The sequence below is a fragment of the Haliotis asinina genome, chromosome 1, assembly GCF_037392515.1.
Source record: "Haliotis asinina isolate JCU_RB_2024 chromosome 1, JCU_Hal_asi_v2, whole genome shotgun sequence".
In the NCBI taxonomy this organism is placed as follows: Eukaryota; Metazoa; Mollusca; class Gastropoda; order Lepetellida; family Haliotidae; genus Haliotis; species Haliotis asinina.
The window spans coordinates 97,027,833-97,043,566 of record NC_090280.1 but is presented as its reverse complement, the minus strand read 5'-3'; the positions used below and the strand labels follow the sequence as shown (position 1 = coordinate 97,043,566).

The 15,734-nt window shown below is 38.4% G+C and overlaps 1 protein-coding gene across 6 annotated transcripts in view; it reads left to right on the top strand.

Annotated features, from left to right (window-relative positions):
- The window catches only part of LOC137256169 (mediator of RNA polymerase II transcription subunit 15-like), a 41,623-nt gene that overhangs the window by 11,537 nt on the left and 14,352 nt on the right, over positions 1 to 15,734 (top strand). For 3 of the 6 annotated variants that reach the window (XM_067793917.1, XM_067793878.1, XM_067793911.1), the window contains exon 2: positions 8,156 to 8,316. In XM_067793917.1, the coding sequence (XP_067650018.1) occupies positions 8,255 to 8,316 (62 nt within the window). In that variant the 5' untranslated portion in view covers positions 8,156 to 8,254. Of the gene's footprint in view, positions 1 to 2,361; positions 2,557 to 5,977; positions 6,410 to 8,155; positions 8,317 to 15,734 lie in introns of those variants that run through there. The other 3 variants (XM_067793903.1, XM_067793885.1, XM_067793894.1) reach the window with 3 other exon arrangements.

Here is a 15,734-nt window from a genome sequence, read left to right as displayed (position 1 = left end):
GCACAAGTTATTATTATCCAATATATATTTGCCTACATGTTTTTGGGTACATGGAGACAAGTCCAAGAAAAATCCATTGCTTTGCCATCAGATGACATGAATTCTGTAGCAGTTTGTTTATTGGCAATGTGAATAATATTTTTATGTATCAGTACTGTTATCAACAGTGTCAGGTTTTCCTGGTAAAGTAAACATCCAGTTGGGAAAAGCCACTGCATGGCAATGATATATTAACTGCAAGCGGGATGCATTGGGTCAGCCTTTTATTGGTTTCGAGTCACGGCGGACTGTTCTCTGTGTCGGTTTTATTGGTGTATATTGGAGGTTGTGACAGCTGTGGTATTTGCATTGATGTGTGCAATGTATACATTTGCCACAGTTACATGCAGGTTAGAGACATTGGGACGTAGACACCTTGGATGTTTTTATAGGACACTGCATACCATAGGACATGCAATGATTACTCTGAGACACTTGGTCCCGATGCTAGAAGCATGTATAACATTACGAAATGTCATACTTGTAGAGTATATCATAGGTTTATGAAAGTCGTAGTGCTATGAAAATATTGTGGATTGGAATCCAGGTAATGTTTTATTTGGGTAGCCTGATACCTAAAGCATTCACTCATCACAATGAAGACCTATATTTGAATCCCCACATTTCAGCAGAAGCTCAGTTCAGGTGATATGATATTTGCAGGAATATTCTAGTCTGATTTCAACCATACTTGCTCATTTATTTATTACACATTCCGAATAACAATAATTCACTGCCCTGGTGCTTGTAATACTTTATCCATGATGTAGTCCCCGTGTGTGTGCGTTTATGTATGTGTGTGTGTGTGTGTGTGTATGCATGCAAAGATGTACAGGATGCGAATTCCTGCGTCCTTTATACTTAACAATCGAGAGAGAGAGAGAGAAAGAGAGAGAGAGTGTGCGTGCGCCTGTGCGTGTGCGTGTGCGTGTGCGTGCGTATGTTTTTTTATTTATTCAAATTGATACCCATATCCTTCTCCTTTAGTCAGTGAGTGTGAGTTTACTTTAATGCTGCACTCAGCAATATTCCAGCTATGTGGTGGTCATCTGTAAGAAACAGAGTCGTAACTAGATGTTCCAGTGATCAACAACATGAGCATATTATAAGCTGGCATGTGTAACAGCATCAACATACAACAGTTCAATTTAAAGCTTTAGATGAAGAAGGCTACACTTTCCCAATCATTTCTAGACTTGTTTTGGGCTACTTTTAATTTATTCTCCAAAGTCTGACAGATAGACTTATTCATTCCAATATAGTCATGGAAACTATGTTTAGGTACCTAGGTCAGCTGTATCCTATAGAGACTTTTGGAGGCCTGCACATCAGATCAATGCATATCACAATAGATGCAGTATAATGCAATACTAATGTTGACAAAACATTAAGTGAGAGCTTTTGTTGACATTTGAACCTGTGGAATGGAATGACTGTTATGTAATCTGTTGGCCTATAATTTGTGATAGTCGTTTCCTTTCAACTAATTGATAAGAATTTTGACAGGTTGTTATAGTCATTTATTTGGGCCATATCATTATTCTTTTATCGGTATTTCATAAAATTGAAATGGAAGCAACTGTGGAATGAACAGTGAAACTAAAAGCAATGTTAAGTAATCTCAAATTGAAAACTTTATGATAGAAATACGAGCTTTAAAATAAAGTGATTAATTGTAATTGTTTTTGGTTATTTAGGGAGGTTGCTGGGGAAGCCTAGTGGTTAAGGCATTAGCTCATGATGCCAGAGACCCGAGTTTGATTCCACACCTGGGCTCAGTGTGTGAACCCATCTCTGGTGTCTCTTCTTGTGATACTCACTCACTCACTCACTCACTCACTCACTCACTCACTCACGATGAAGCAGTGCGACATCTTATTGCGTAACTGACCAATCATCATTGACTAAAATTAGGAAAGTTATTATATTCAGTCCTTCAAAGTAGATGGATCTAATGGACTCTTCCCTACTTTTGATTTGCTGTAGAATAGCTGCAGACTTTCTGTGTCAGTGTTAAACAGTATTCATTCATTCATTAAACGTTGAATAGTGATATTTTTATCTTTTCACAAATGAAAAGTATTCTCTTATTTTAGAGTGCATATTTAAATTCAAAGACATATGTGATATTTGCCTGTCAACTGTTGATTAGTGTACTGAGCTTAACAACTGGGGATTATGTTTTTTGTCAAGAAGAGGAATGTGCCATTTATTGATTGTGTCTCAGGGCATCGTCAGGGCAGACACAATTGTTCAACAACTGTATCATCAGTGCAGAATGCTGCGTAATATTACAGCCAACAGGATCATGACTTGTTAAGTAAGGACTAGTTATGATAACTGTCAGACATGACTGTGTTGCCTTGGGCTGGATTGTCATGTAACTAGTTGACAGGGATGAAGTATTTTTAGTAGAGCCCATTAGAAATCTGGTTGCCAGGGAGCTGAATCACGTAGATTTAGCAGCTAAGGGTTTGTATGGATCTGGTTGTGTAGAGGCTTTCCTTAATTTGTGAGGTAAATTTGAATTTGAATGCCAGACTATAGTTAGCAAGTTGGTTTTGATGGCCATGTTTGTGTGTAAAAGACATGGTATTCATTGTGTCAATGTCATCATGACAGGGAGAAATCATTGTGCAGATTGTTAAAGGGAACCTTGTTAAATTCACGCAAGGATTTGGGATATTAGAATCCTGAGAATTGTTATAACATAATTTTATTAACTAAGTCGTAAAGGCAAATATTTTGGTCACATTTCAGAATGCAATTCAATTTTATGGCGTATTTGATGAGGTGTTAAGAGGGAAGGAATATAAACGAGAACATCATCCCACTTGAGTTGAGAGGAGTGTAGCAATGCCTCCCAAAGTTCTGTTTACCCATGGGATTCCTAAAACATTAACAAAGCTTCCATATATGTAGTGTTTGAATAGTGTCCAAATTTTGCTTGCCAGTCCTGCTAGCTATTCCTGAAAATCTCTAGCCCACACATAATTCACTAGCCCAGAATTTGAATGTAGGAATTTAGCAAAAGATTAAGAAAGGTAAAGTACCAGTATCTATGAGGCCATTTCTAGCATGATTTAAAAGTGTATTATAGCTTAACAAGTGACTCTATGAAATTTCAGTAGCCATTCGGGGGATGTGACTGTAGATATATGACCCGACTGAATCTTTAGTCTAGCAGGTCTAGCAGGTCTGGCAGACCAGTGGCTGTTTTGCACACTGCATATATGACAGCAGATAAGCCAGATTTGAGCCATAAAAGTCTGTAGAAAGGGGTCAGCTTTTCTGAAGGTTACACGTTCATCCAAATGTTTCGGATGTTAAAGTAGTCAGAACAGACAGTGTCTCTCTGTTTAATGGTGTTTTCTAAAGGTACGATGCATATATTTGTTATGGCTTTGTGTCATGTGGTGTTGTCAAGTATACCAAGAATAAAAAGTTAAGTGCCAACCTATTTCAAACCTAAGATGTGAAGCTGTGGAAATGTTAAGCTAAAATAACTGGGAAGACCAATCCATATTTAGAGATGGTTCATCTGATTTAGGGATATCATAATTATTTGTATTAACAATGAAAGGAATATTGTTAAAGATATGATCGCACTGCTTTTTAGAGCAAAATGGCTATTCCTATTCTGCTTATACAACACTATTGAACTTAGGTTTCACTTATCAAAAACGACAAACATTGACCATGTAAAGATCATCTCTGATTTTCACTTTTCTAAAGAGGGTAACCTTTTAGAGGAAAACAAAAAGCACATACTTCCTGTTTAATGTAATAGTATATTTTCTGTGTACATCTTGCCACCTTTCAAACTGCTGCCTCACATAGTATATGTGATACACATATTCAAACCAGTTTCAAATGCAACCTCTTCTGTTATCTTAGTGACTATCTGGATTTTTTAGCGTTTCCATGTAAATCGTCATGGCGAAGAATAATTATTAGTTGTATAAATGAATCTGAAACTGAACGATGGGTTTCTCAAGTGCGTGTAAGACAAGACATCAATAGATATCGCCTGACCCTGACACCTGACCCACAATTTCTTTGGTGTACATAGATTGTATTGTTTGATTATTTTTTGCACAATTTAAAGATATATTACAGTTTTATGTACAATTCAGCTCAGGGGGAAAATTCTCAAAATATTGTGAACTCTGCAAAAGATATTGTAATGATTATGACTGCCATATAATTCTGCACTGAGACCACTATATGTACAACAGAAATAACTTCTTTTCAAAACTCATAGTTTTCTTTGATGTGGATGTTTATGTACAAATAGAATTACTATCTAAAGATGAAATGCTGTCACTGTTTTCTGCGGGTGGACTACCAATAACTAATGATATTGATGAAATGTCATGGAGATGCATAATTGTCCTCTTCTGTAGATACTTATATTCCTTGCTTCTCTTCTCTAAACTTTCAATTCTAGACCTTTGTTTTTTTTCTTTGTGAATATAATATTGTTTTATATGACTATATGAATGTATTGTAGATATATTGCTGTGGTAATGTTGCTGTAAATATTCAATGTATATGTTTACAATGATCTTCGGAGGAAATGAAGAGATTCATTCATGGCGCATAACTTTTTATTCACAGTATAATTAGAACCAGTAGATATAGGATGTTGCCTGCTCTGCAGTATTCATGGTGACACCAGATGGGGAATATGTGTTGTAGACGCAGTATACAAGAAATTTGACGTGTTTCATGCTATTATTCACTTGAACCATGTGTTAGGAATATAGATTTGATTCAGTTGATCAATCCAGACTTTCTTTTCAATCTGCAGGTATGGACTGAAGTTATATATATTGCAATCTGTTAGTTGTGTTAGTAGATGTTTTACGTATAAAAGGAATTATCTGTAATGCTTAATGTAAAGAAGGTGTAAAGAAAGATAGATGGAAGAGTGATGTAAAGAAGGATGGATGGAAGGGTTGATGTAAAGAAGGGTGGATGGAAGGGTGATGTAAAGAAGGGTGGATGGAAGGGTGATGTAAAGAAGGATGGATGGAAGGGTTGATGTAAAGAAGGATGGATTGAAGGGTTGATGTAAAGAAGGGTGGATATAATGGATGAATAGAAGTGATGATGTAAAGAAGGGTGGATAAATGTGTTGGATGTACGGAAGGGTTGATGTTAAGGTTGGATGTAGGGAATGGAACGAGGGAGAATTGATTATGAATAGGTGCAAAAATTGATGGATAAAAGGACATGATTGATGGATGGAAAGACAAATGCAGTGATGGAAGGATTGAAGGATGGATAATGGATGATGGATAGATGCACTGAAGTGACAAAATGACAAAATACAACTCTGACAAATATTGCTTACTTCCATTCGACAACTGACAGTGTGCATGAGGGTCACTTTGAGGGAATGAGTGAGTGCCAATTTTAGCAATGTTCAAGCAATATCATGGCAGGGGACACCAGAGATGGGAGTCATGCATTTTGTCCAGGTGGGAAATCAAACACAGGTCTTTGGCATGATGAAAGAACACTTTAACCACTGGGATACCCACTGCCCCTAGGACCATTATGTTGGTACTGACAGACATTTTTATCTTCCAACACCGAATTTTGGCTTAATACCAAGAGGAGGTCTTGTACAAAACATTACGTGTTTCAACCAGTGTTGAATGTAAATATTATTACATTACGTCCTCTCTGCCGTGACTGCCATGCAAGTAGGCATTTTTATGTGTGGTCTGTAAGGGTGTAGGTAGTTTTTGGGTGGTAAAATTTGTAAAATATCACAATCACCATTTAAAAATGGACTTCTCTATGCTGTTCTTACAAAGATTTGAGATTTTTGATATGGCAGTTACAAGACATGTTTGACAGAAATACAAAAGCTGTTTAGTCGATGCCGATGTCGGGTCAACATCTCATGCATGATATCATTGTTGCTATGACAGCGGTGCTGGTTACTAGTCAGTCACAAGATTCATATTCAGACATCTTTCCTGCTGACGGGGCAGTAAAAATAGTTGGGGAGACCCTCTCGATATATATTTTGTTCCCTGAATCATGTGACACTCCTCTGCACCTAGGATGACCCAGATCTGCTTGGCTGGGCAGAGTGAAAGGTTAAACTTGTCGGTTGATTCAAATATTTGAAGGAGTATCTATGAAGGAAGGTAGGTGGCCACTGAATGCAAGGGATCTATGTTGTTGTGTTGTGTTAGTCATAAGAAGGATGATATACTGGTATTTTGTGAGATCTATTTCGTACACAGAAGATGAGGACACTCATCAGCGACAGTCACTGAGTCAGGGCGATCGGTTTTATTGTTCACTGTGTTCAAGTTATACACACATTTTGTGTGATTAACTTGAGATTGTGAGTATTGATATTGATCTTGATAGAGATACATACTAACGTGACCACTTATGGAAGTTTAAACCATTCTTACAGAAAACTGTAGATAAAGTATATGTCATACTTTCAGAGGTATTGAAGCAAGAATTGACATTTGGTGTGGTATTTATAGGTTAACTTTGTTTTAACTTTCATAATGCTTGTTTTACCATGTAAGCTATAAGGCAATTGTACTAGTTTTCTAGTCAGTGACTTGGTATAATTAATCATGGAATTTCCGTAGGTGTTATATAATGATTACCACACCACGGTGATAACGTTTATTTACCACTTTTCATGATATGATAACTTTCAGGTTCCTTCATTTTGAATTAGGTTTAAAAAGTTGTATATCAAACAGTAATTTGAACTGAATTGAAATGAAACATACACAAAACTCAAAAAGTATATAGTTGCTATGACTGTGGTATATTTTTTATCATTTACTAGGTGAATTGAGTTATTTGTTTGGTGTTTTAATTGATTTCATCTTGTGTGGGTGGGCTAGATGTGAATGAGTGATGTACTCACTCAGGTACGTCACTCAGGTGTGGTGGCATTACATAAGTAACGTGATGTAGACCACGTGAGTTGGTGTCAAGTGACAACATCCTTGACCCTTTTGCAGAGGAGTCGCTATGATTGGCTCTACAAAATACCACATGCTTACATGCTTAGACAACAATTAGTTCAAGAAGTAAAATTTATATTAATTAGAATCAAATCAAAATGGAACCCCGAGCAATGCTTCATTTCATAGCTGAAAAGGGACGGTGAGGTAACCCTATCAGCAAAAGTGTCTGGTTGTCACGCTGATTCTTCAAATGGGTACAATGTGTGAAGCCCATTCTGGAATTTTGTGATAATCCATGCAAGACCATATTCACTCTATCAATCGTAACCGAAACAATCTTGAATTTTTATTTTTATTCTTCAAGGGGCGGAAGACATACCAGTACATTTGAACAACAATCTGTTTGTTTCACTTAATTAATGACAGGGACACTGAAATATGGAAATTCTTCTGTGCCAACTATTTCCAAGAATATGGAGTACTGTAAATCACGAAATTTTTGTGTCATGATATTTTTGCAAGTGGCGACCAACAGATGTTTTTACGTCACGATACTTTTGTGACTTGCCTAATTCTCAAAACATAGTTTAGTTTGACAGTTTCAAAGCTTACTTGCATCTGAAAGTTTTATTGCCTGTCTGTACTATCAGACGTACTGACTGAGTGACTTTTGTTCAGGTATCCATTGTTTGACATGTGACTCGTGAGTACGAGTAATGCTAGTACTTAGTCATTCTTCGTGTTGTTGTCATTGCTAAATATATGTATTGTCTAGATCTATTGTTAAATATATTTACTGGTGAATAATGAAGCGAAGATAGGACAGGTTGTTTGCTGATTATTCATTGCATTCTACCAGCAAATTGCGTCATGATATTTTTGCGAGCTCAAGTCATTTGCAATTTTCGCAAACGTAACATGCTTGCAAAAATTTAATGATTTACAGTATTTAGTTTGTGATAAATAAATTAGAATATCTCCACTGAAAAGTAATTTTTTTTCCGATCTTGTATTTTGGTTGTTGTTACCAACTAATTTTGCTTCCATTAATTGTTTCTGATTGTGGAAGTAATGGCGGCAGCACATCTGTTTGGGCCAGTGGAATAATTTAGCAATATTAATGATACTGTCTAACCTAGCTGTTTTTGTTCCAGGTGGTTCTTGACGTGGCAGACATTTTGGATTACTTAGAGTGTGTGTTGTGATTCCGTTGGATTGTTGCAGTATTTAGCCTCACACGAACATTTGGCAGCATGGCTTTACAGATGAACTCATTCGTTGACACAATGTTAAGACAGAGAGTGGTGGCACAGATGTGAGTACTTTGATATGTTGTAAGGAATATAGAACATCTCTGATGACCAATCAAAACTAAGTGAACTCTCTCGGTGAAGAAGAAATTTTCACACATCTTTTGATTTCTCATTTTCTGGTCTGAAATTGAGAGGCTGAAACACTTGCTATGTTTATATCATAATTATTCGATATATGAACTTGTTTTCAGACATACAGTTGGTGGTTTGCCGGGGGAAAAAACATGTGTTTTTTGAACATGTGCCCTTGACGACCCTATTGACCCTGAGAGCAGCAGCTGCATTGAGGTCACATGACACATAGGGAGGTCACATGGCTTGATATGGTGGCTGGGGGGAGACAGGTGGCTTCAGACCACAATTATTTTCTTCTTTGTTGTCTACAGTGACATGTTATTCCACCATAATAATATCGTTTCCCCTGTTGCATCCTGACCAACCTGCCTCTTGTCACTTAACCAGCAAAATATCACCCTGGGTTGACCAGCAGGATTTTGTTGTATCCAGTGTCAACAATGGTCACTGGAAGTTTCGAGCCAAAACATGCTAAAAAGCCTTGAACTTGGGGTGATATTATTGAAGGCTGGTGTCCACACCATGTGCACCATGAAACATTAGCACAGACAGACGTTCCCATTTAACAAGGCACTATATTCTCCTATTTTCCTTCCGGGTCATGGTAAAAGTTAGGGGGGTAACTGTGGTCTGAGGCCAGGCAGGGGGCACTGAATCAGTGGAGCTGTAGAACTTGTCCTCCTGGTATGCTATGTTCCAGACAACTTGTGTTGTGTGACAGAGATTAAGTGACCTGCAAATGGGGAGTGTAGGTACAGTAAACTACAGCCAGTATCACCACCGATTAATGTGATCTGATAAGGCAAAGTGAAAAGGTGGTAACTGATCCAGTGGGTAAATGGGTGACGTGAGCAGGGCTTAGTCATCTTGCACTTACATGGCTTTATGCATGTTTGTGTGCTTGTGTGTCCTCCTCTGACACTGTACCTATCCACAGGTTGATCTGCTGTAGTGTTATCTCCTTAATGCCATTTGCCAGGTAGGATGCTGCTACTTGTGTAGAGTTATGTCCCTTAGGCATTTAAGGATCATGTAGCATTAGTCCCACTTTTGCCCTGTTTGTGTTTCTAGGTTTGCCATCACCTTACTTGTGGGTCTCACCCAAATGTCTGAAACCATTCCTCGTGACTCAAGATGACTTGCTGTTATACAGCTTGAATACTGGGTGTTAAACCCCACTCCTTCACTCACTCACTCACTCACTCACTCACTCACTCACTCACAAATCCTTTTAAACTGATACTGGATGCAGGATTCTTATAAGTAATTCAAAACGTTTACCACATACTGCATATATCTAAATGGCTTTATATTTTGCTATACAGAGTTTTGTCCCTTAGCCATACCAGGATCTGATAGTGCTAAGTTCTAGTCTTTTAGTTTAACCCTGTCATGATTCTTCGTCTGTCAACACCCTATCCTGGTGTCAACCTAATTTACGTGTCCTCCTCATCTGAATTTATGTAACTGTTTACTTTGTTTGCGAAAGGTTGGGGGTCTCTGTTAACTCAGTCATATGAAGTGTCCAATTCTCTGTGCAGAGTTTGGGCATTTGGGCACACTACAACCAATAATGTTGGGTTTGAATCCCATTTTGGTTTGAGTCTGAACTGTAAAGGTGGAAACAGGAAAAGTGTTAAATGGCTGAGACTGGCATTACTTGAGGCTTTCCTCTCGTGTTAGATTGTTCTGTGACGTTACTGGAATGCTCTTCAAAGTGGTATCAAACCCATATCAGTCATTACGCAAAAGTTAAACAAGTCAGGGCTTTATCTAGACCTGCTGTGCCACAAGTTTCCAGCAAATGTCAGTAACTCTCCCCGTCTTTCTTGTGTTGCTAAGGTTGTAATTAATGTTTCATGGCTGAGTGAATTCACAAGCATGTCCATGGTTTGGGGTCAATATTGAAGACGAGGTCTTGACGCTAGTGTTTTAAGTTTTACAGTAAAACACCCCTGAATTTACCAAAATAAGGCTTAAAAATCAATAAATGTGCCTGCCAAGGGGTTTTTTGAAATCCTTCCAAGAATTATGAATATATATGTGCACTTTAATAAGCAAGAATTTGTTCTTGCCAACCAAGGGCTTCTTGTCAAGTTGTTCACTAAAGCCTTGATTTTTTTTTATAATTTCAGTCTATTTTTACAGCTGATCTTACGTCTGGTATTATGTTGAGTGGGAAGCTTATTTCATGATTTATTGCTATATAACAAGAGTTATTGGTCTAGTGGTTTAGTGTAGAATGTTTACTTAGTTTTCAAATGTTTTTTGTTGCATATCCTTCAGGTCATCTTTCTTCAACCAGGGAAACTTGATCACATGATTTGTTGGTTGGAGATAGAATCTATGTGAGGTGCCTCAGAGAGGTAGTCGTTTGTAAGTTGATCACAGTCTCTTTAACTTCTCCTTCAAACTCAGCCATTCCTGGGGTGCTATTGTGTTATGTGTAAGTCGGACATGGAGACTGGGTAAGGGTGTCCTCTGTCTATGTTTGGAGCGGACGTGACACTGTGGGTGAATGGGAATTTGAGACTGCCAGAGTCAACTCTACATCTAGGGAGGGAGTGTGGGTGACACTTAGGGTGGATGGATGGTGTATGGAGAGTATCAAGGCATCCTCTGTATCTAGGGAGGGAGTGTGGGTGACACTGAGGAGGGATATAGAGGGTGTCAAGGTCTCCTCTATGTTTAGGGAGGGCACAGGGATAATATGGTGGATATATATGGATATAAATGGAATGTAGAAAGGCAGTCAGGGTCTGCTCCTTGGTCCTGATGAGTGTTATAGGTGAGGACTTGACACTGAATGAGGGGCTGACGATGGTGGTAGGGCTTGACATAAGGTGATTGTGAGGGGTGACACTTGGGAAGGGCTTTCACACTGAAGGATACATGTGATTTGAAGGTAGAAAGGTAGTACTCACTCTGTCAATGGTTTGTTAGGGATGGTGTCACTGGTGGTGGACTGAGAGTGACTCATCGCCTCCATTATCTCTTGACATACTTACATACATATACTTTCACACATTCAATACAATGAGCTGGGATGTATTTACTTTCCAATTTACAACCTCGTGACATAGCAAGCAATGTGTTTGCTCACAATGCATAAGTATGTTACGTCAGAAAAGGGATGTAATTTAAAGGAGAGATCAGTGGGGGCACTGCAAATAATTTGTTTGATTTTTCATTACTTCACTAAGCATGTTAAGTCTTTCATAATGTGTTATTTACTTGTGATATTTTCCCAGCTGACTCATATATGACTGACCTTGAGACTTGTATTCAGTTGAGGGGTTAAAATTTGAAAATGGCGTGAGTTGGATTCAAATTCAGAAGTGACTTTTGCATTGGCTGCTCATAGAGAGGTCCTACTTTTGGTATTCATGTGCAATACGATAGCTCCTGAAATGTATGCCTCAGAAGGTTCTGGAACCAGATATTTACTGAAGTCAATTTTTTAAACGGGATATGTTTGTTAAAAGCACAGTGGTATCTTCACAGTCTGTACCAGACTGATCTGCTATACAGCATGGACTCCTGTTGACATTTATTTCTTTTTACTACATTCATGCAAGGATTTAAGATTGATTCCTTGCAATGTAACACAGCCAGCACAACAGGTTCTCCATGAATGTTATGTAAGGTTTGATGACCAACCTTCACGTTCAAAAGCTGTAACTAGTATTAGATAAAGGTGACCAATACTGGTTGATACTTTGGGAATATTTTATGTTTATGTGATGTGACATGTTTTAAATGATAATAGATAGATCATTGTACTACAAGGATAACATGATATAGCACAACACAGTTCTTCATGACAAGCCACCTCCATGGTCAGAGTGTCCACTGAGAGAGCTGAAGGTCGTGCGTTTTATCCCCGACCATGTCATACCAAATGACGTTAAAATATGGTATGTGAAAGTTCCTGCCTGATGCTCAACCTTAATGGGTACAAGAACTGGTTGGCTCGGAGTCTGTATAATGTGTCTGAATGGGGTATTCATGCTTAACTAGTATGGTATCGCAGTTCTCAGTGAAATAGCTCTATAAAAGCAGTTTAAATCTGGGCTAGTACAAGCAGCCACACATGCGTGTGCATTCTTTCCAACTTTCCATTTAGATGTATATCGCAAATACTTATTCCTTTCTAAATGAATTTATTTTATTCATGACTCGTATCCAGAAATTTTGTGTCTATTGTAGGAGAATTTTGTGTCATTTATGTATGCATGGCTCGTCATCTAAAAGCATGATAATAACAATCTAGTCCTCTGAATGAACCCACTGCAGTGATGTGTTTCACTCAATTTACCTTTGGCCTAAATTAGACAGTAAACAAGTATAAAAATCTGACATGTCTGGATGTTGAATGTGTAACGGATGTGCGAATCCAATTTTCTACATCCACAGGACGTTTATACAATATAGCTATGGCAGACTGCATGTGTCGTGAGGCTATTCCAATAAGGAGGGGTTTGACAGGTGAGTGCCCCTCATTCTCCAAACTGGTTCCTGGGGTGTGTGACAGACTCGAGACTTCAGTGCCAGCTATTCCAATAAGGAGGGGTTTGACAGGTGAGTGCCCCTCATTCTCCAAACTGGTTCCTGGGGTGTGTGACAGACTTGAGATTTCAGTGCCAGCGGGACGTGGCTATGATGGACAATGTTAAATTGAGACATAAAAAGGTTGTTGCCATCATGACTGCTGCTTCTAGGCTGTGGTATGGTAGAAGCATCGACTCGTGACACCAATAGCCTGGGTTTAGCTCCCCACATGAGAATACATGAAGCCCATTTGTGTCCCATCCTGTGATATTGCTGGAATATTGTTAAAAGTGGTATACAACCATTCTCACTCACTCACTCACAATCCAGTGATCAACATCGTGAGCATTGATCTAAATTATTGAGATTTTCTCTTTATGTAGGAAAAAAACAAGAAACAGGAAAAAAAGTAATGGAAAAAAGGAACATGGAAGAAAGTAAAAGCTGTTTTATAAATACTTACATAAATACTTAATTGTGATGAGGATGAGCTTTGATCAGTTTGTTTTAGTTGTTGTTGCTCGTTTACTGAACAATTTCTCACCACGGTGATGTTACGTATTGATAATCTTATCAACATCTTGGCTGCATGGAAGAAAGGTTTCATGTTCTTTCTATAATACATGTACTTCTCTATGAATTTGCCGAAGCTTTCATCTGAAGTTGATTTGAAAGCAACCAATTATCAATGAGATAGGAGTGCATGTCACCCAGATGAAACTAATTTAAACGGAGCAATTTGGGTCTTTGATCAGGTGATCGTATGCCAGAGGTTTAGATGTCTGGTACCGCCACTAGATTGTACTTTAGTTAGAAATACTCACTATTGTTGAAAGGGCCGCAGACCAATTCACCCTAATTATCGATATACATCAGAGAAGTACTTTGAGTCAAAATGCCAAAACAGTCAGAAAGAAATCAACATATTTCCTATCACAGGTGATAGTCTGTTGTCACATATTTAGACTTACTTTCAATCAGGATGTGAAACTTCATTGATACAATTTTCATGTCAATAATCATGAATAACTGTTCCTACTGACAATACTGATTCCTGATTGGCCAGCCCAAAAAATAGTTGTCCCTCCTTCTCTGCGTTTGACTTTTACTCATTACCACTTTTTCAAAGAAGTGGAAAAAAATCACTTAAAGATAACCCAATAATCACCTAGAAGACCACTGCTATTTCAATGTTGACTGCATATTCCATCATTTAAATAATTTGATGACATTAGGGGAAGTGGGGTAGTCTAGTAGTTAAAGCTTTCGCTCCTCACACTGAAGACCGGGGTTCGATTCTCCACATGGGTACAGTGTGTGAAGTCCATTTCTGGTGTCCCCTGCCATGACAATGCCGGAATACTGCAAAAAACGACATGAAACTAGACTCACTCACTGACATTGGATCATAGTCGTCATGGTCAGAGGGCACTTATTATTGGATGGAGTAAAACATTTTCAAAGGTGAAGGTATTGGTTAAGATGCTCCTCCTGTTTCTTCCTCTCTCCCTCATTCATTCAGTTTAGCAACGTGTTGATTAAACCTTAACCAAGGTGGCTCAGTAGTTGTTGAGCTCACTGTGCAGAGTTATGTACCCTTAGGTATCATAAGGGTTTAAATCTTGAGGCTGTGAGCCTGGTTTGTCTTCATGATACACCTTGCTTTCTGTTATGTTGGTTTTGTCTTATTTGAAGGACTGTAGGAGGTACAAGGATCTCAGTTGTCAGAGGTGTACTGACCTCGGGCAGAGAGATAAGGTTTTGTCACCATGATTGATGTTTTTCGAATGTTCATGTCAACACAACCGGTTTGGTTACCACATATCAGACTCTGCTCCTCAACACCACAATGTCACTCCATCAAATGGAAACATGGACACACCTTGAATGCTCACATGAATTGGCCTTGTGAAAACACTACAAATGTATATCAGCTACCTATAGAATTTCAGATAAATGAAGTATTTGGGAAATTGTTTTCTTAAAATGCAGAAATCTCAAGGTGTAGGCTAGGCTGAGTTGGTTACACAGGTACATAGGCACAGGTAGATAGCTTGATAGGTAGTTGCATAACAGGATGCAAGCATATGTATACAAGCATAGGTAGATATATAGGTAGAGAGTACATCTGGAAAGGTACATAATTCAGATAGATAGGTACAGGCCACAGACACAGACTGATAGGCAACAGGTAGATAGGCACACATAGATAGATGTAGGATTCAGGTTATTAGGTGCGGGACACAGGTAGATAGGTACAGTAAACAGGTAAATACATACAGGCAGCAAGTAGATAAGTACAGGACAGATAGGTAGGTACAGGAAACAGGTAGAGAGGTACAGGAAACAGGTACAGTGATACATAGCCAGTATGTAGGTACAGGGAACAGGTAGATAGGTACAGGAAACAAGTTGATAGGTACATGACACAGGTAGACAGATGCTGGACACAGGTAGATAGGTACAGGACACAGGTTATTGCTATAAAACACAAGAAGATAGGTACAGGACACAGGTATATCTGTAAGTATGGATCACAGGTGGATGGTTTCATAACAGGTAAACAGGTTCAGGATACAGGTAGATGGGTATGTGATGCAGGTACTGTACACATTCCAGTTACACAGTTATATTATTCAGCTACATTAGCATTTTTAACATCATGGGGCGCTTGTTACAATCTTTGTTAGATAGGGTAGGATTTAACTTTTACTAAATGACAAGTGTCACTGTATTATCCAACAACATGAATAAAATAGTGGAACAAATTTATGGCAAAATTTCCCATAATTGT